This window comes from Perca fluviatilis, chromosome 5 (assembly GCF_010015445.1).
Source record: "Perca fluviatilis chromosome 5, GENO_Pfluv_1.0, whole genome shotgun sequence".
NCBI lineage: Eukaryota > Metazoa > Chordata > Actinopteri > Perciformes > Percidae > Perca > Perca fluviatilis.
In genome coordinates, this window is record NC_053116.1 from 27,337,588 (window position 1) to 27,359,262 (window position 21,675).

Below are 21,675 nucleotides of genomic sequence, written 5' to 3' on the forward strand. Positions count from 1 at the left end.
TGGGTCTTTTTTTTAAACGGGGTCATGACCCATCTGGTAGTCACCACTATGAGGGGATTAACATAATTATAATGTTTTTAATGAGTTTGGGTCACAGAATGAGACTAAACTAAACTGTTGATTTTAATTCTATTTCCTGTTTTCTTACTAATGTCATTCTGCGGTCTCATTTTCATTACAGCAGGCTACAAATGCACTTACAGTACATGTGGCTCTTTGTAGTTTGGCTTATTTGAAGCTAAATGTACTTCTTCTGATGTGTACCTTCATGGTTTAATGCACTTATTGGAAGTCACTTTGGACAAAAGCGTCAGCTAAATGAAATGTAATTAAATCATAATTTTGACCTAGTGATGTTTCTGTGTATTATTAGATAGATACATAGATAGAAGTAAACTGATTACTTAAATAAGGGGACAGAGCAGGACTTTAATAAAGATGTAAGGATGATGTATTGTTATAAACATGGACCTGGGCCAAATTACTGTGCATTTAGTTTAGTTACTGAGTTAAAGCTCAACAAAGTAGGCTACTTTTCAGCCAGTGTTGCTCCTTATTATGTAACCCATATGAAGGGTAACACAACGATTAAATACAAGTGACAACATATTTTGTATTGTTGATTGGGGGTTAAAACTAGGATGAGTGTGGATCCATAGGCTACATACTGCAGTTGGTGCTGTTAATTTTGCACTCTCAGACATGCACTGATCAGACAGGGTTAGAAACCACAATACAAACCCAACAGTGCACAGTAAAAATGAACATGAGGGAAGTCCTCATGTGACTCCAGGACTGAAAGCAACCGTGTTCACATCACTTTCAGTTCAAATGAATTAACCCAACTCTTAGGGTCGGAAATTCCATCTCACACACACATAATCCTACACACACAGAGGCACGACACAGTAAAACAGAGACACTTTCCGCTAGTTTTTCGCTCCGTTATTTACTGACCTTGGCGGGCCGGCGGGCTCCCAGTAACGGCAGAACAGGTGCAGTCCGTCGGCGTTGACGATGTGCTGGAGGTCGGTGTAGGCGACTCCCTGCGGGCTCCGCCGCGGAGTCGCTCCCGGCTCGGGCATGGAGGGGTCTGCAAGAGAGACACGGAGGAGCGATGACAACACATCGCTGCCGTAGAAGTAGCAGCTGAAACCGGCGGCGAGCAGGCAGGTGGCGGCGGTTACGGCGTTCATTGTTTATTTATTTTGCTTGTGCGTGGCATGCGTCGGAAATGACTGCGGTCTGGGGGTTAGTTGGATATGCCGGATGTAGGCTAATCCTGAGCTGTAGCCACACACACACACACACACACACACACACACACACACACACACACACACACACACACACACACACACACACACACACACACACACACACACACACACACACACACACACACACACAATGTTGTCAAGCGTCCGACTGGAGTTACGTCACGAGACCGCCCTGCTTTCCACAAGGTCTCTCAACCACTCTCTCTCTTTTAGCCCCCACGCTCCCCACATTCTCTCTCTCTCTCTCTCTCTCTCTCTCTCTCTCTCTCTCTCATTCAAATTAGCTTTATTGTCATGACCATGATTATAATTACACTAAAAGTGTAGGCTAGTGTTGCCAACAGAAAACAACAATGGTTTGCACATTACTAGACTATTCAAAGTCCACACTACCACAACGACATACTGTAAGGGAAGAAAAACAAACCATAAAAACTAAAGAAAAAAAGAATATGATTACACATAGAATGACCTATGATAGCCTGCCTATAAGTGTAGACAATCAAATGTATGTTATATAGGAACGATAAAAAGGGATCAAAGATAACCAAAGGAAGATTTGAATGAGATCCTTTTTAAATTTTAATTTATTTGCATTTTCACTAGCTCTATGAAATGGTCAATATATAAAAAACATTATCACGCGTGCGCGCGCACAGCTGTCCGTTGCATGATCACTGAGATGATTTACTTAAAAATATCACTTAGCCTATCAATGAATATTTTTCTTTCTCACACACACACACACACACACACACACACACACACACACACACACACACACACACACACACACACACACACACACACACAAATAATCATTATGTAGGTATTCCTCTTTTTTCCTAAAGCACACTCCCCTTCCCCTCTCTCTATATCTGGCAATTACACATGATGCTTCCTGGCATCAGGTCCAGCTGGATATACAGTACTGGGTCATGTTAATGCTATGTGCAGCATTACAATGATGAGGAGAAACCGCCGGCGGTAAAAAAAAAAAATAGCCCTGGTATCAAGCTATTTCCTGAGGTGATCGGGTGTCATTTTTCATGTTTAGTCACCTGACAACCTGAAAGCTTGTAGGCTACTTCAATAGGTTACAGCCATTGATGATTAGTCAATAAAACATGAGTTAACGATGTGGCTGCTGTTGGTGAGCTATAGGCCTTTGAAAAGCTTTAATTCATGTCTTGCTTGCAAATGCGGGTACACAGTTTTTTTTTTTTTTTTAATCGTCAATAGGCTATCTGGCAACGTTTCTGCTTTGCAGCCAATTCTGTGCGGGGAAATATGGCTCACTTCAGCTGCATATGACAGGATCATAACAGAACACGAGTAACAGTGCATCACACATGTGGAAATAATCGTTATCACTAAACTTGTAACTATATGTGTGAGTGGATCCTTATTGGAAATTGCTCTCCTGACGTCTGCGCAAAGCTCCCTTTTGGTTTTTTATCTCTGCTGCAATCATCAGTTTCATCCACATAACTGGACAGTAGGATGATTATTGCGTGCATGCTTCCAGGAAAGGAACAAACGTTTGCAATGCAAGTGTCTCAATAAAGCCGATACATGTTGTGAAGAATAGATTAATCTGGTTTGCCCGCTGATATCGATGCCAGTGCGCCAATATAGTGGAACACGCGCGCTTTAACATCAATATGGTCTGCGGGTTTTATGTGAAAAAAAGATGAATGGAGGGAGCCAGAGAAGATGCGGCATGTGCTAAAATCCCTGCACAACTACAAGTTACATTGATTTAAACCAACGCGTAGAGGAATATTATGGTGATGATGGAGATTTAATAGTGTCCATAATAAGGTCAAAACTGAGTCCCGCAGACTCTATTAAGTCCCTATGAAGAAATATCACAAGGATATTATAGAGATGGAACCAACCTGTGCTGGAGCGTCTGCAGTGAAGTTTCAGCTTCTTCTCGGACTCTCTAATTTCGCTGTCTCTGTAGCATAGGTCTCTCTCACTCCGTCCCTCTCGCTCTCTCTCTCTCTCCGATGCTCTGCTCGCGCCGCACGCAAAGACAAGAATGCAGTCAGCGACGTTTGGGTTGAAACTAAACAAGTATTCTCACACACCCTCTCTCTCTCTCTCTCTCTCTCTCTCTCTGTCACACACACACTTTCCCCAGAGGCGGTGATATAGCTCTCCTCTCGCCCTTCCTGTTTAGCCTTTCTTAGGGTAAAGAAAAAGAAACTCACCATGGTTGAGTCCACATGGTTCACATTTTGTACATACCAGACCCGCTGACATTAATGTATTAATAGAATCATGTGTGGGTCGGCCTCTCTCCCTGATTATGTACTGTAAAATTTCCACTAAGATAGGCCGTTTGTTATGGTCTTCCAAAATAACCCCTGATCTAGTCCAATTGGCAGGTCATTGGAGGTCATTGTTTAGTATTATAAACCACCCTTAGAACATAAATAATGACTGTTTTGTGATCTGCCATCTAAAATCATGTTTCATTAGGTCTTGGCCAAAGGCAAACTTTGTAATAGCAGCATTCATTGATTGGCTTTGGTCACTAGGGGGCAGCAGAACAAGCTGTAAACGGTACATTGACATTGTATGACCTTATACTGTACAATTGTGTTAGAAAATTACCTATACACACACACACAATTACCTATACACACACAAAGGCAAGGACGTAGATGCATATTATAAGCTAGTAAATATGGATGTAAACAATGGAGGTTTCAAAAGGTTTTGTTTTTTAAAAGGAATCAGGTGTCTTAAAGTGTTTTATGGCGAGGGAATGCATTCAACACGTTTGTTAGAGCTTAAAGATACACGCAATGCGTTTTGGTGATTAACACTGATTGTGAACACAACTTTTGTTTGTTCACAAGAAAACTTCACTGGGTACCTTTAAGCTTACTTGTTAGCAAACAGTTGCTTTATACAGAAAAGCTATGCCACGTCAGACTGAATAATGAAGGGAAAGGAAATAGTTCAGTCTATTTCCAGACTTATCTCCACAGTGCTGTGGAGTAAGAGTTAAACACCAACAGAACCTGAAAATCTTGTTTTTGCGGACCTCTAGTGGTTTTAACTTCTCACCTTGCAGTGATACAGGAGTGAACTCAAGGCCGTGGTCAGTACATTGTGACTTTTGGGTGTGGTTATAGGTGCAACACTCGAAAGCTATGCCCCAAGAGGACTTTGAAATACTGCTTTTTTGTGTGCATACAATAGCTACTTTTAACATGGAGTATAGCCACAACCTGTCTCAAAAGTGTGTTACAAAATAGGGAGTCCACACATGCAAATGATGCTAAATGTTTTAATTAGGTAAAGTGAGATAACAATAGAGTGTCAGTCAGTATGCAGGCTGACTAACTGACAGTATGATGTGTGAGGGAGTGGTGAGACAAAGCAAAAACAAATGACAATATTATCAGTCAGCAGGCCAGGGGAAGCCTGCTCACTTCCACCCGTCCCTATCTTGGAACAAAGGGGGAAAACAACACAGCCAACAAAGAAGGACAGGATAGGTAGAGAAAAGGATGTCCGTTTTTGTTCTAAGGAAAATAAAAGGCATTTTAAATAAAAGCTATTACTGGAAAATTTAGTTTTTTTTATGACTAAACATGATTCAGTGTTCCTCTTCCAATAAACAATGACTCATACCTGATTTTAGTTACCATAGGACTGATGTGTTTACAAATCTTTGTGGTGGAAATTAATCCCTTCCCGCCCCTCTAACTGCTTACAGACATTTTTTTTCTCTCTAAAAATGAAACAAACAGTTAAACAAATTAAAGTCACACATGGACACGGGAACAAAAAAATGATTTCAAAAATGATGATCATCTTGTTGTTCCCATGTACATGTGTAACTTTAAACTGGGGGAAAAAACATCCTGATCAAAACATGGCGGATTGTATCTGTACATATGCAGTTTCATCAGGGGCGCTACATTCTCTGTGCTTGAGCTACTGTAATGAGCATCTGCAACGTCCGACAGAAGTACTGTCTCAGAGAACAATCTTATACAGTATAAACACATTCACTGAACACGTCTGTAGATAAACAAGATGCAGACTGAAGTCTTGAGTGTGAATAAAGCAGCCGGTCCCAGTAAGACAGGAAAGGAGAACACCCTGCATCCATATTTGAAGCATCAGTTTCAGTTAGTACAGGTTTTTTTTTCAGAAGTATGTGGTGTGTATTGTTCGTCACCAAATCAAATGTCTTCCTTAGAAAATTAAAATCTAAACTGACTGTTTGGAAAGGAAATGAACATTCCCATTCAATGCGTTTGTGTGTGTGTTTATCCTCATACAGACAGAATGTCTGGTGTCCCTCCATCCGTTCCTCTGAGCATTCACAAGTGTGTCGCTGTGATCTCCTGTGAAAACAGAAGTACAGGAGAGATCAAAACAGAGAAGAAAACCCAGAGAGAGAGAACAGAGGTAGCATGTGGGACGGAGGATGGAAGATTTTCATATTATGTTCCATAATCTCTCTTTTCTCTCCAGTGGCTGGGAAGTCTCAGTAGAGGTTAATGAGGAGGAACAGAAAAGGACTGTGAACATGTTGCCTGAAACTTTGGCTCAGCATGCAACAATCTCAGAAAAATTATTCTGAGTCAAACTATTTCAAGTCTTCACTTTGCACCATGTGGGCTCTCGCATTCACTCCATTATGTTTAACTGTATGTAGTATTTCTAAAGGATCCCAAGGATGAAAGTGAGGCTCTACTTGCGTTCTGATATGCTGAAATGCTTGTGTAAAATTAAGTGAACTGAAGATACACTATAGGCCAGATGGACTTCCAAACCAACCTCTTGTTTATCTCATGTAAAACCATTTCCATGTGACATGTCTTCATACAGTATGGGCAGTCATTAATTTGCACATGCTTGCATGCATGTTACTGTGTGTGTTCTTGTTCTTTGCACAGTTCCCTTGACTAACCCTCATGCTCCTGATCCACTTGCTTACATCCTCTGTATTCTCCTATCCATTTGTATGTGTGCCTATGTGTGCCTGTGTGTGTGTGTGTGTGTGTGTGTGTGTGTGTGTGTGTGTGTGTGTGTGAGCTCCCTATCTTTCCCATGATAAGCCTTTACTGCTGTCAACTGCATTTCATGGACCAGTGCCACGTCTTTGTTCTCTGTTAGATCTTTCCTATGGGAGCAGAGACATAAAGTCACGCACCCAACTAAATACTTAAACAGAACAGGCAGAAACAAAAACACACGCTGAACAATATGCAGACATCCATGCAAGCACAGGTGTATAAATGAGATTAACACTCACACACACACACACACACACACACACACACACACACACACACACACACACACACACACACACACACACACACACACACACACACACACACACACACACACACACACACACACACACACACACACACACACACACACACACACACACACACAGCCCATGTGTTAAGGAGATTGATGGTGTGTGCTGGAATGAGCAGTATTTCTGATGTGAAATGCTAAATGCAGTTTAGGTATTTGTGTTTAACTGTTTTGCATCAAAATACATGAAAATGCATACAAATGTAATAATCTAGTACTCTACTCTAATACTGTAAATACCTATTCCACCCACCCCCTAACCATGTCACTTTGTGCAATCAATTTGCAGTCCAGGTCACGCTGCAGAGTGGGGATCAATGAACCAATCCAGAAACAACATTTTAATCATTGTCCATTAAGATAGTAAGAGCTTAATACATCATTCCCACACTCCAGGCTGCTAAGTGAACTTGGCCTCCTGACAGCGATCAGGTGGGTTAATTAGAAGAGTTTACTTTTTAGATTTCACCAATCCCTAATGTGTATCACAGTCTGGCCTCACTCTTCATCTAACAGTGAGGCGGTTTTTAGTTGCAGTCAATTGCAGTTATCACTGGTTTTTACAATTACAATATTTACCAGCCACTGTACACTACCTGTCCAACACCAACACACACAGTTAGCAACTAGCTGGCGAAGATAGGGGAGCATTTAGCAGCTAAAGGGCCAGGAGTTGGTAGAGACCAAAAACCGAGCTACAAGGGGTCCACCCAACATGTACAGAATACTGGCAACGGTTTACTTACAGCTATCACCATATGACCTTTATATAATGATGTCAGTGCTGTGGGTCCATCTTGTGCCCCCCAAGAGGCCAGCAACTCAATTAATGCAGTTTTAAGGGAGTTTTTTTTTTTTTTTTTTTTAAGAGAAGTCACCTTTGAGTTTCAAGGAGCATAGCAGTAAGAAACACTAAATCACTGAGTTAAAAATTCTGTAGCCATTATTGACAAGTTAGAGGTCAGGCTTTATATAAATCATTTAATACACTCCCCCCATTTGTTACTGGATAATCGTGCAATGTTTTGTTCCTTATTCCAACGACAAAGAGATTATAATATGAATATGCCTCTAGATGGCATGTTCTCCATAGTAACAGGTCATGATGCTCATGGGTAGAATTGCATTTAGTGCATACCAAACTCAGAAATAAAAATGTATAACAATGACTATAACCGATCAGTATATGTTTTATTTGACCTCCTCCTGAGACACCTGCGTCAAGTAACATTGAGGTTTACATTAAGAGTAAACTTGCACACTTGTACATCACCTCATTTTGTCTGTGTGTTCTGGCAGACTGACAGTGCAAAACAGCATCATGGACGGTGGAGAAGAGACAGGACTTTGTCACTTTGTCGTTAAAGTAACCTCCAGTCTGCAGGTTGTCCACAACACCAGCTACAAAGACAGAGAGAAAGACAGGGAATAATGGATCCACAGGCAAAGTCGTGCGTGAAAGGTTTTGGGAAGACAGGAGATGAGCGTGGTAGCATAAAAAGGATAATAAATGCAAAAAGGGAATTTGAGAGAAATCTGTGAGGATAACGTGAAACATTTAAAGTAGGAGAAATTAAATGGACCAAAAGTAAATAAGAGAGAAAGAGAAAGATCGACAAAGAGAGAGAGCGACAGAGAGAGAAAGAGAAAGAGAGATAGAGGTGAGTTGGAGGGGTAGTCGTTGTGTTAATAGAACCACGTTATAATTCCTGGCTGTATACATATCCTTTGCGGTCACTCACAATAAACTATTTTTCATTTAATTTCTCATTACAGGCTTTTGACTCCGTACAGGCTAATTAGAGCTGCTGATTCTCTGAAATAAACTGGACAGCTCCTAGCATTGCAGATGAAGATCCACATTTGTTCCAGCAAGTCAGACCTAAGTTTTTTTGGCTACTATGTTAAAATAAACACAAAGAGTAGATGCTTTATTACAGTAAAAACATAACTGTCCCAACTGCCAGATTTCAGCATTTTCTTTTTTAGCTTTCTTAGGACTCATTATCATATTCATTCTATATATACACATTCATACATACATATACATTCATATTCATTATCATATAGTCATGACCCACTACATATTATATCTGGAAAACGTACCACAACACTGAACTACTTCCTTCATAGAAAAGTTACAATAACATCAGGAAACGGCTGAAATAACATCTAGTGTTGTTGAATGAATTCAAATTGTGTGTGGCTAAGCGGGTCTGGAACGTGAATGTAAAAATACATCCATGTGTTGGAGTATGTAGGACAAAGAAATCCCACTGGGCATTTTCACTCAAATGGATCTAAAAAGTCTATAATAGAAAGGCAAATGGAGTTATAAGGCAATCAAGACTTTCTTTTTTACTTTTCTGATTAATTTCTTGAAAAAAAAACAATTTGTTTTGCAAAAAAAATCCACACAGTGGTATTATTTTTCGAGTGATGTAGAGGGACTTACTTTGGCAGCAAGCGAGAACAACCTGTATACCAATCTCCCCATAGTCTTTCTGGATCTGAAACAGACAGCAGCACAGAGCAAAGGTCAGACTGGGGATCATTTCATTAGTCTGACAATTCAATTTACACTAACTGAATGCACGAGGAGCTAAATGATAAGGCAAGGGAGGGACGAATGGAGGAAAGTTCTAGTTGTTGTAGAAAGAGATGAGAAAGGCAGAATTACATGAGTTGGTTAAACAGGAAGAAATGACTACAGCACAGCCAAGGGGCAGAATCAGTAATCTCGTATTTGCCTTATTCTCCTAGGGCCAGTTAATTCTCTAATTTTGGGGGAATTTTCATTAGTTCCTATCAATGATCTGCCAAACTGTCTCTTTAAAAAGAGTTTTTTTTTTGCGATTGTTGCGGGAAAAAATCCTTGATTATGCGGCACGTTTTCTTAAAAAATGCGATGGAATATGCATGATATTAATGCAATTTTATGCGATGAAATTGCGGGAACTTGCAAAAATTGCGGTTTGATGAAAAAGAGAAAAAAAAGTGATTGGCTGATTATGCATTGACTTATGTAAATCGCATAATCACGTTTTTCTGGAGGGACTGAAATGTAGATTTGTAGAACAGCTAACTAAAATAATGCACACACAAATGCACCTACACAAGAAGTTGAATTCTTGTGTAGTTACTTAAGCCATGACTGATTATTGCCATCTCTCTCTGTGTGTGTGTGTGTGTGTGTGTGTGTGTGTGTGTGTGTGTGTGTACACATGTGTGTAAATGCGACTGCCATGTTCATACGCTGCGTAGCGCCTTGACTCCCACAGTATCCAGGAAGTTGACGGGGCTGAGGTCGAGGACGATGGCTCTGGGGAGCGAGGGGTCAGGCTCAGCATCCATCTCAATGACGGCAATGCCATTCTGCTCCTCCCTCTCTGGCTCCCCCTCCTGTACAGGAGGAGACATGACACAGCGCAGACTTGTGAGAGGTTAATCAAAATAAAATGTTGTGCTTTAGACGGCGATTTAAGAATTCAAATGAACATCAAGGTTTAGCGTTAGGAATGTTTGAATACTGAAACAAAAAAGCATTTGTATAAGAAGACAGTTGCGTGTTGAGATTTTGATCAAGCCTAGCAGGTGTTCAGTAAGTTGAAGCAAAAGGAAAAAAAAGAAAAAAGAAACGTTGAATCATTTATAGTAAATATGACTCTGGTCATCCTCACCATGTCCACTGTGTTCTTCTTGGCAGCTTTCTTGGCATTTTTCTTCTCATGTCGCTTTCTTTTGGCCTCTAGTTTCTTCTTTGCTGACAGGATCTTGGTAATGTCAATGCCAGACTAAAGAAATACAGCAAAAGACAATAATGCATGGTAATATTGAAGTTCATATACATTTTCTACAGCCAGTCAAATCTTGCTTCCTCCTGATGAATTCATTATGACTGCAATGCACCACTGATTTACTTCTTTTATTCTTCTGTGGCTCTTTAAAAAAAAAAAAAAAAATCTTAAAACAATTCCAAATTTAAATTGCACCAATTCTTAAGAGCATGTGAGTACTTACTACTGTAATTATAGGATATATGTTCTTTGCAATAAATCCTATTGAAACTTATTAAAACCAATGAACTATAGATCCATTTTAACAAACATCCTACAGTGCGGATTGTTTTTATCTCCCCAACAGACTTCAATCCACTTTCTGGTTGTGTTCATAAAGAATTTTTACATGTTTTTAAGATGAATTAAGTAGTCAATGAGAGGACTGTCTGATGCATTTCCTTTCCACATTTATGTAAACATTTCAAAAAATGAGCACTATTCTAAACAAATAAAAGCAACGAGTAAGAAGGAAGAGTCTTGATAAATATATAATTCATAATATTGGGAGGTTAACTCATTAATAGTCACAGGAACACAAATGTTAATCTCAGCCAGTATAGCCAGTTCCTCAACAAAAAATAACCACCCATAAACCAGCTGAGCAGGTCTTGCTTGTCCATACAACTGTATAAGACACAACCACAGGAAAGCCATTTAGGCCATTTAGGCCTTGTGGGAGAAGGAAGGGGGAACATGTTTACAGGTTTTCTTCCTCTTATGTAACTGTCTTTGTATTGTTTATACTCAGCAAAAAAAGAAACGCCCCTTTTTCAGGACACTGTATTTGAAAGATACTTTTGTAAAAATCTAAATAACTTTAAAGATCTTCATTGTAAAGGGTTTAAACAATGTTTTCCATGCATGTTCAATGAACCATAAATAATTAATGAACATGCCCCTGTTGAACGGTTGAAAAGACAATAACAGCTTAAGGGCGGTAGGCAATTAAGGTCACAGTTATAAGAAAATTAGGAAAGTAAAGAGACACTTCTACTGACTCTGAAAAACACCAAAAGAAAGACGCCCAGGGTCCCTGCTAATCTGTGTGAACGGGCCTTAGGCATGGTGCAAGGAGGCATGAAGACAGCAGATGTGGCCAGGGCAATACAATGCAATGTCCCCTACTGTGAGACACCTAAGACAGCGCTACAGGGAGACAGGAAGCACAGCTGATCGTCCTCGCAGTGGCAGACCATGTGCAACAACACCTGCATAGGATTGGTACATCCGAATATCACACCTGCGGGAGAGGTACAGGATGGCAACAACAACCGCAAGAACTGGCCAGTCTGGTGCAGTACATGAAGAAGAGATGCACTGCAGTACTTAATGCAATTGGTGGCCACACCAGATACTGAGGCTTACTTTTGATTTTGACCCCCCCTTTGTTCAGGGACACATTTTTCCATTTCTGTTAGTCACACTGTGTAAATTGTTCAGTTTATGTCTTAGTTGTTAAATCTTTTAATGTTCATGCAAATATCTGCATGTTAAGTTTGCTTAAAATATAAAAGCAGTTGAAAGTGACAGAACGTTTCTTTTTTTGCTGAATATATATATATATATATATATATATATATATATATATATATATATACACACACACACATACACACACACAGTATATAACTTAAATAAAGTTTCAAATAGCACAGCTCTATGTTTTAGCTTCTAGAGTAAATTACATTAAAGTATAGGTTCACAATTTTTCAAGTCTGTCTTAAAACTTATCTTAAACTTAAAACTATCTTGATGTAACTTAAGATATCCACTTTCACTATATTTGTCTAACTCCCACGGCTGAAGCCTCATTTTAACTTTAGATAAACTTCTAAATAAATGTTTGCGCTGCAGGAAGGCTCTGGATTTTGTCCCCATCACTTCCAGTACGTTGAAATCCCTTTAGGAAGGGATCTTTTAATAGCCAGTGTGAACTGGAAGAATGAGTACAGCAAGTAAAACCTGTTTCAGTGTACATATGGGCACCTGACTATTGACAGACTTACAGTATATTTAATAAAAAACCTAACCCTATCATAAACTTGTTTTCATATACAGTGCCCTCCACAATTATTGGCACCCCTGTTTAAGATGGGGTCATGGACTTCTAAAAATTCTCCTTTTTTATTAAACAACATAGAACCCAAATGCAAAAAAAGAGAAAATCCAACCTTTTATTTAAGTACATTACTTCAAAAATCACAAAAAAAAAAAATCACACATTTAGAAAAAAAAAAACTTTGAAATCATGTGTCCCACAATTATTGGCACCCTGATGTTAATACTTTGTACAACCCCTTTTGCCAACAAGACAGCACTTAATCTCCTTCTATAACATTTCACAAGATTGGAGAACACAGAGAGAGGGATCTTTGACCATTCTTCTTTGCACAATCTTTCTAGATCATCCAGAGTCCTGGGTCCTCTCTCATGCACTCTCCTCTTTAGCTCACCCCACAGGTTTTCGATCGGGTTGAGGTCTGGGGACTGAGATGGCCATGGGAGGACCTTGAGTTTGTGACTGCTGAACCATTTTTGTGTAGATTTTGCCACGTTTAGGATCATTATCCTGCTGAAAGACCCAGTGACAACCCATCTTCAGCTTTCTGGCAGAGGCCATCAGGTTTTTATTTAAAATGTCCTGGTAGTTCAAAGCATTCATAATGCCATGCACCCTAACAAGGTTCCCAGGGCCTTTGGAAGAGAAACAGCCCCAAAGCATCACAGATCCTCCACCATACTTCACAGTGGTGAAGGTGCTTTTCGGCATACTCATCTTTTGTTTTACGCCAGACCCACTTAGAGTGTTTGTTGCCAAAAAGGCCCAATCTTAGTCTCATCTGACCAAAGCACACGATCCCAGTTGAAGTCCCAGTGCCGCTTAGCAAACTCCAGACGTTTTACGTTTGTGAGTGTTAGTGAGAAAAGGCCTTTTCCTTGCATGCCTCCCAAACAGCTTGTTGGCATGTAGAGAGCGTCTGAATTTTTTTTTGAGACTTCGTACCCCAAGATGCCACTCTTTGATGCAATTCTGTGACAGTGAGCTTAGGACTTTTTTTACTTCTCTTACCATCCTCCTCACTGTGCGTTGTGGCAAGATAAACTTGGGACCTCTTCCAGCCTTGTTTGTCACTGTTCCAGTTGTTTTAAACTTCTTAATGATTCCTCTGACTGTAGATACGGGGCAAGTTAAGGCGAAGTGGCTATTTTCTTGTAGCCATTGCCTGACTTACGGGGGTCGACACACACCTGCCTTACTTGAATTGTGTGTTCTCTTGTCTTTGCCATGTTGACAAATGGGTAAGAGAATTAGGACTCTGTGTCACGTCATATTTATACCCCAGGGAAACAGGAAGTCATGAATTACTATTTAAAAGTTCCTAGATACCCTGACCAACTTTAGCAACTACAGAAAAATATATTTAAAAAAAAATCTATTAAATTTTTCAGCGGAATTGTTAGGGGTGCCAATAATTGTGGGACACATGATTTCAAGTTTTCTTTTCTAAATGCGCATAATTTTTTTTTACCACCAAAGTAATATACTTAAATAAAAGGTTGGATTTTTCTCTTTTTGCATTTGAGTTCTATGTTGTTTAAAAAAAGGGAGAATTTTTAGAAGTCCATGACCCCATCTTAAACAGGGGTGCCAATAATTGTGGAGGGCACTGTAGCTAGCTAGGCAGTGTTTCAGTCAGCTGTGGCAGAGGTGCAGCCTCGGACCCCGACCAGGTGAAACCTAACTTTAAGTACTCAGGATCATATTTCCTAAGTTTTTAGCTGGGTCCTGTCTCCTCCCTTAATTACGGTGGCCCTGAGAGGCCACAACACGCAACATTAAGAAAACACACACAAATAAGAAAACACATGCAAATAAGAAAACACATGCAAATATGAAAACACATGCAAATAAACCACAACACGCAACAATAAGAAAGCACACGCAAATAAGAAAACATGCAAATAAACCACAGCACTCAATAATAAGAAAAACACATGCAAATAAGAAAACACACACAAGTAAGAAAACACGCAAATAAGAAAACACGCAAATAAGAAAACACACGCAAATAAACCACAGCACACAACAGTAAAAAAACACACGCAAATAAACCACAGCCTGCAACAATAAGAAAACACATGCAAATAGCCCACAATACAACAGAAGTGTTTCCAGGGGACACTTTTAAGTGATGCACACATGCCTCAACCATTGGCGTTTCAATCGGTGTTCTTCTATTGACTTGTGTTCTTGTGTCCCTGTGAAACGTCATATCGTGTTGCCAAAGTATTGTCCCAACACGCAAGTTCGCATTTCACCAAGAACAGTTAAGATTCCCGGAAATGTTCTTGACCCATTTTGATTTTACCGAGGATGCATTGGTTGGGAACTTGTATGAACTTGGCAGCCCCCGTATCCCAACATTCATTTCGGCATTCAACGAGGGTCCGGTTTCCGGTACGTAGACAGACCAACAACGGAACAATTTTAACAATTTTTGCAACGATTTTCGCAAGACTGCCTATATTCGAAATCTAAACCGTTCATTTCTCGCCTAAAACGTTCTCAGAAGTGAATTTAGTGATGAATAAAATGAAAATTGTTACAATTGTCACGTTGTTGGTCTGTCTATGTACCGGAAACTGGACCCTCGTTGAATGCCGAAAAGAATGTTGGGATACGGAGCTGCCAAGTTCATTCAAGTTCCCAACCAATGCATCCTCGGTAAAATCAAAATGGGTCAAGAACATTTCTGGGAATCTTAACTGTTCTTGGTGAAATGCGAACTTGTATTAGGACAGTACTTTGGCAACTAGCAACACGATATGACGTTTCACGGGAATTAAAGCATAAGAATCAATAGAAGACTACGGATGTAATATTGGTAGTACATCGCCAAAAGTGTCCGCTTACGCCACTGTGTTATTGGGCTATTGTATTTGTTATTGTTAGCGTGCAGTGGTTTATTTCGCGTGCGTGTGTTTCCTTGTGCGTGTTTTCTTAATGCGTGTGTTTTACTTCTGGCGTGCGTTTTCTTATTCGTCGTTACAATTGCGTGTGTTTTCTTATTTGCGTGCGTTTTCTTCTGCGTTTAATTGCGTGTGTTTTTCTTGCGTCGCGTTTTCTTATTTGCGTTTAGCGTGTGTTTTCTTTGGTCTTATTCGCGTGTTTTTTTCGTGCGTTTTTCTTAATTGCGTGTGTTTTCTTATTTGCGTGTTTTCTTAATTGCGTGTGTTTTCTTATTTGCATGCGTTTTCTTATTTGCATGCGTTTTCTCATTTGCGTGTGTTTTCTTATTTGCATGAGTTTTCTTATTTGCATGTTTCTTATTTGCATGCGTTTTTCTTATTGCAGGTTTTCTTATTTGCGTGCGTTTTCTTATTGTTCGTGCTGAGGTTTATTTGTGTGCGTTTTCTTATTTACATGTGTTTTCTTATTTGCATATGCTTTCTTATTGTTGTGGGCGGTGGTCTATTTGCGTCGTTTCTTAATGTTTCGTGTTGTGGCCTCTCAGGGCCACTGTACATAATGCTGACTTCTGTTGACTTGGGACAAGGAAACGATACATTTTAACCCTACTACACGCACAATTACCGATATCAATAGAGCTGCATAAAGAGTTATTTTTTCTTAGTGTGTCGCGCCTCCCCTGTGGCTCTTTGTAAATTAGTGCATTAAAGTGTATCAGAATGCAGGAAATGAAGTCTTTGACGCTCAAAATTTCCCTTGGACAGAACACCCAGACCCCATATGTCCATTCTAGTCCATATATTTATATAGTACAGTATACCCTCTAAAATACATTAGACTACACCACTGTTTTACACCGTTTAGCTGTCAGCATTTTAACGGTGTTGAATACAGTGCTACTACTAGCTAACGGTAACATTAGGCTAACATCAACGTTACCTGCTGCCAAGTGTACTGTTAGTATTAACTAGCGTGACATGTAGCGATGCTTCTGTTGCCTCTAATGTCTGTTTCGGAGAATCAGAGAGCAGTGCAAGGCATTTACGTGGCACCGAAATCTGTGTTGCTTGCTATTCCGGTACACCACTAAAACCGTGTGTAGAAAGCACCATTAAGTAAGGACACCGCCAATGAGTAAGGACTAACGAGCAACCAGGAAATGCGAAATTAAATAAATTGTCACGGTCATCATTCATCAACAGCCAATTACAATTTCATGGTTTGTTTTTGTGATTTTTATTCCATGAAGTAAATGTCTGCCTGGCAATTGCAAAGTGGATCAGAATTCGATTACAGCCATTAAAGTCTTCATAGTTCTCCAAAAACAAAATTGATAACAATTAGTATCTGAAAAATAGTGCTCAGCAATTTGTAGGACATTTTAAGTCATCAAGATAATGTAATAGTATGACAGATAAGATAATTCATGCAAAAACAAGGTATGATTTACCTCTAAAATCTTTTCTTGCTGACATCACTAGTTGATGCAATAACAGCATTAGTTTCCCTTTACACAAGTGCAACCCATTGGCTTAGTTGATGCTAGTGAGAACAAGCAGTAAGTGATTCCCAGCACCTATCACTATTTCTTGGAAAATGATCCCTAAATTTGAGTCGTCTGCACGCCTCAGTGACTGCTCGAGTAGAAACACTTTTCACCCAGATCCAAAAATTACCAGAATTCATCTGGTGGCAATTTCTCACTAACTTGCAGCCTCTGCCAGTCAACCACAGCTCCATGAAAGCTTATTTGTGCATCAAAGATTACAAAGAAAAGAGCGACCCTCTGGCTTTGACATGCTGACATTTTAATGAATGATGATGTTCCATTATCTCCCTCCATTATTCAATCTCTGCTTCTCCCCCTTTCTCCATCTTTTGTCATCTTTTCTCTACCTTCCCTCAATTTGTCTTCCTATTTCCCCCAAAGAGACGTGACAGAAGGAAGAAGAAGGAGAAGGAGAAGGAGAAAGGGGGGCTGGGGGTTAAACAAAAGTTTAATGGAAGAAAGGAGAGGAGAAAATGGTGGGATGACATTTTAAACAATGTCTGTCACGGTCGTGATGTGTGAATTGGTGAAATGTCAGGTCAGTTATTAGTGCATCAGAAATAATGTTGTTGAAAGGAGTTAATTGCACGGAAATCGTGACAAGGCGGACTGTTGCTGGAGTTGGTCGTTTCTTTTACTCTGTATGTATGTGTGTGTGTGTGTGTGTGTGTGTGTGTGTGTGTGTGTGTGTGTTAGCTGTGGTGTGTTTATCTGTATGATCATATAGATTTCACGGTGTGTTTGTATGTCCGATACTGTTTTTAGGGGGCATCCACATTCATATATTAATACAAATTAATATGCCTGTGTTTGTTTGTGTTCTGGTGTGTGCAATATCAGTGGGTTTTACCTTCTATCTCATGTTATGCATTCTATGTATTTTATTTTAATTTTGCTGTTGTCAGGTATGTATTTTCCATCATATTTTCCAATAATTATTAGTGCTGTCAAACGATTAAAATATTTAATCGCGATTAATCGCATCAATGTCATAGTTAACTTGCAATTAATCGCACATTTTTATCTATTCTAAATGTCCCTTGATTTCTTTTTGTCCAATTATTTTTTCTCATTTGAATGCTCTTATCAACATGGAAAAGTGGATTGGCTTGCTTTGTGCTTTTGTCGCCTGGCTTTGACGAGGGGGGGGAGAATTGGCATCAGCTGTGTGCTTGGCCATCAAGTGGTATTTCAGACTGGACATGCTGCGATGATAGCTCAGTTCACAACGACAAAACACACAGATCACTTTGGTCTTGTCAATGGAACCATTTGGCAACTTTTTAAAAGTAAACTTTCCATTCAGAATCTAATTGGCATCCATCCATCCGAAAAAAACTACAAAGTTTGCTAGGCCAAAAAGAACATTAATCTTGCGATGAAAAAATTGACACCATTAAAATGGGTTTGCGTTAACGCCGTTAATAACGCGTTTAACTGACAGCACTAATAATTATGTTTTCTATCCATTTTATTTTACATTGATTCATTATTTTCATTTTATGTCATGTAATTACTGTATCTTATTGAAAAGCACTTTGCTACATTTCTTGTATGAAAGGTGCTATACAAATGAACTTTATTTGTATATTATTATTATATTTTTCATGAGGACACATTTTTCTTTTAGACCTTGAGTGTGAGGACATTTTGTCAGTCATCACTTTTCTTTTTAAACGCTGTTTGTCTGTCAGTGGTTAAGACCTGCTTTTAGGGGTGATAAGGTAATGGTAGGTTAAGGGTCTGTGTGTGTGTGTGTGTGTGTCTGTGTCTCCTCACCTTCTCTCCAAGGGCTTCTTGGTACATCTCAGCATTAGCAAAGTAGATGGTGGCAGAGGAACGGAAGATCAAAATCCCTGGCACCTGCTTCACCTGAAATCAATCGTCAGTTAATGAGTTAATCAATTGAACAGGCTTTGAGCTAAATGCTAACATCAGCATGCTAACATGATCACAATGTCAGTGCTAATATACTGATGTTTAGCAGGTATAAGGTTTAATATGTTCACCCTCTTAGTGTAGCATGTTAGCATGCAAAAATTCGCTAATAGCACTTAACCTAAAGTACAGCTGATGTTAATGGGAATGTGTTGAAGGTAGTTGGTTACAAACCAAAGTTAAGGGATCACCAAAGTTATTACAGTTCATCTTAAGTGGGACATGAATGTGTGTATAATTTTTTTTTGTAAATTTCACATAAGACCACATGTCAACCTCATGGTGGTGCTGGAGGAAACGTGAGTACCAGTTAACTAAAGTCCTCATAAATCGACCGGAGTTTAAAATTCCAACACGAAGAAAACGGAAGGTAACGGACATCCGGCTGAAAAGAGTGAAATCCAGCTAAATTTACGGAAACAGAGCAATCCTGGAAGTGGAATGTCGTGAACAGCCGACAGACCATCATCACCATCAGTGGAGCCACGACACTTAAGGCTTAAAACACTGAAAAGTGCCATAAAAACTTAACTGTATATAATTAAATAAATATAAATACATATTTTGGCTTTCACACATGGTCCTGGGTACACGGTACTTTGACTGTCAACATGCTGCTAGGTATGAACAAAATGTTACACACCAATTCACTAGGGTTACACCAATATTGTTTTTAAATTACAGATCAGTGAGAAATGTATTCTCTCCCTTGTCTTATTAATTGTTCAGTGATGTATGTGTGCATTAATTACTCATAAAAAGGAAGTAATGTGGCCCAAGCTTTTCCAATCGTTGACTAGGTGTGCTAATCAAAATACAAAATTTTTTTTATTCGAGGACAGCCCTAAAGTGCCTTCGGAAATAAATATTGGCAGTGAGCTCTTAATGTCAACTTCTGCTTTACTTTTTTGAAATCACTTCTTGCTTTTCGAAATTAGCATTAATGAATACCAAAGTTTAGTATGTAATGTGATAAATGGTTATGTGATTAGCAGATCACATCTTTAAGGCTAGGACTAGTTGGTTTAAAGTGGAAATGGTTAAAATCCTCTCCAGACCAGTACTCACTCTCGCCCCTGCATTCAGGTTATTTAAATATAACATGTCATACCTGATTATAGTCCTCAAGTGGCCTGTAAATGTCAGTGGCTGGTATCTGCCCTAATATGGAGTATTTAGGTCTGAAATGCACACAAAACAAAGAAGTATATGAGCAATTTGTAATACATTGTGTTTATGTATTGTCTTCCAGAGAAGTACTGACTTAATTGTTAGGTGTGGTGATCAATATCTTAATGTTCACTAGACACACTTTCCCACTGAACATGTGTGCGTTTATCAGTGTATAACTGTGGGTGTGTGGTAATGTCTTCCTACAGCTGTGTCCTGAAGATGACGGTGAGCATGGAGAAAGCGATGGCAGCAGCCAGTCCCAGGTCAGGGTTGAATAGCAAGGTGAGGATAAAGGTGACCACCCAGATCAGCTGAAGATAAAAGAGATTTATAATGAGTAACAAAGGGTAGTAAAACCATTCAACAAGTCCAGCGACACTTAAATGTAGCATGCATTACACATGAGAAGCAAAAGTGTTGATGGAAATCGAATGCAACGTGATAATGTTAGATGCTTATCGGTAGTGAAGGAACACGTATAGTTTGACTTGATTGCAGCACCACAGAAAAAGGCAATGTTGTTACCTAAATGCAGCTCAATCAGCCTGCCTCAGGTGTATTTCATCATGGAACGGTACACAGAAGTCACAGTTCGGTTCATACCTCTGTTCAGACGTCACGGTTCGGTACGAGTTCGGTACAATGGAGGGAAAGCAAAACAAAAATGCAGAAGGCAATTTTTAATTTATTGTTTATGTCTCAGGCTGTACCACCTAGTGTCATACAGTCTCTCCCCTGAGCTAGCTGCAACAGCCTAAAGTGTGTAAAGTAAGATGTAAACAGTAAACAATAAGTACCCCACATCATCTCCAGACTCCATCTGTAACTTGTAAACAAAATAAGACAATCAGCTATCAGAAATCAGAAAATATCAGAAAATACAGCATCTCTGTTCTCTGCAAAGACAAACTAAATTACCTGATTAATTAACGTTATCACGACGTCTACCGGCCATTTTTCACCGCAGAAAGCTGCTCCCTGCCTGGCTAAAGCTAAGTAGTAATCATAATAATAGTATTATATAGTATATATTGCCCAGGGCCAGGCCAGCTTAACGGTGTCTTTCTCCCATCGCGTCCCGCTGTCTCTCGTACCTACACTGGCCCCGCACCCTGTGCCCCTCCACTTCTACCTGCCCGCGCAGTGCTGCTGCACATGAGGAGAGAGCAGAGAGGGGAGGGGCTGCTCCTCAGTCACAGAACAGAAGACCGTTTTGGCGGCCACAAGAGAGAAATAACTTGTGTGCTTGCTGGACAATACTGGCGTCTTTTCTACAGAAAGTCTCTGTCTTTTCTACAGAAAGTCACCAGATTTGTCACTAGTCGCTTTTTGGAAAAAAAAGTCACTAAGGAGGTCTGTAAAGTCGCTAAATCTAGCAACAAAGTCGATAAGTTGGCAACACTGTGCTGCTATCTCTGACTCACTAAAACTGCATACGTAGGCAGAGCTTGGCTGCATACGGTGTACCAATAAGTCAAGGAAGGATACTCCGAAGCCGGAATTTCGAGGATGCTACGTCATCAGAGCCCGTCAAAGTACTGTTCCAATGTCGAGGATCCT

At 39.7% G+C, this 21,675-nt stretch overlaps 2 protein-coding genes across 8 annotated transcripts in view; both read right to left on the reverse strand.

Annotated features, from left to right (window-relative positions):
• mgll (monoglyceride lipase) overlaps positions 1-3,385 on the reverse strand; it is an 84,992-nt gene extending 81,607 nt beyond the window's left edge. Inside the window, exons 1-2 of one of the 2 annotated variants that reach the window (XM_039800299.1) lie at positions 3,182-3,385; positions 958-1,093 (exon numbers count right to left, since the gene is read on the reverse strand). In XM_039800299.1, coding sequence (XP_039656233.1) covers positions 958-1,085 — 128 coding nt within the window. In that variant the 5' untranslated portion in view covers positions 1,086-1,093; positions 3,182-3,385. Of the gene's footprint in view, positions 1-957; positions 1,295-3,181 lie in introns of those variants that run through there. The other variant, XM_039800298.1, reaches the window with a different exon arrangement.
• A 1,188-nt stretch (positions 3,386-4,573) lies between these two features.
• LOC120559857 (solute carrier family 26 member 6-like) overlaps positions 4,574-21,675 on the reverse strand; it is a 38,371-nt gene continuing 21,269 nt past the window's right edge. For all 6 annotated transcript variants that reach the window (XM_039801903.1, XM_039801900.1, XM_039801901.1 and 3 more), the window contains 8 exons: positions 20,320-20,426; positions 20,054-20,123; positions 18,784-18,876; positions 10,325-10,438; positions 9,900-10,046; positions 9,100-9,154; positions 7,918-8,045; positions 4,574-5,656 (listed from right to left, as the gene is read on the reverse strand). In XM_039801903.1, coding sequence (XP_039657837.1) covers positions 5,633-5,656; positions 7,918-8,045; positions 9,100-9,154; positions 9,900-10,046; positions 10,325-10,438; positions 18,784-18,876; positions 20,054-20,123; positions 20,320-20,426 — 738 coding nt within the window. In that variant the 3' untranslated portion in view covers positions 4,574-5,632. The remainder of the gene's footprint in view (positions 5,657-7,917; positions 8,046-9,099; positions 9,155-9,899; positions 10,047-10,324; positions 10,439-18,783; positions 18,877-20,053; positions 20,124-20,319; positions 20,427-21,675) is intronic.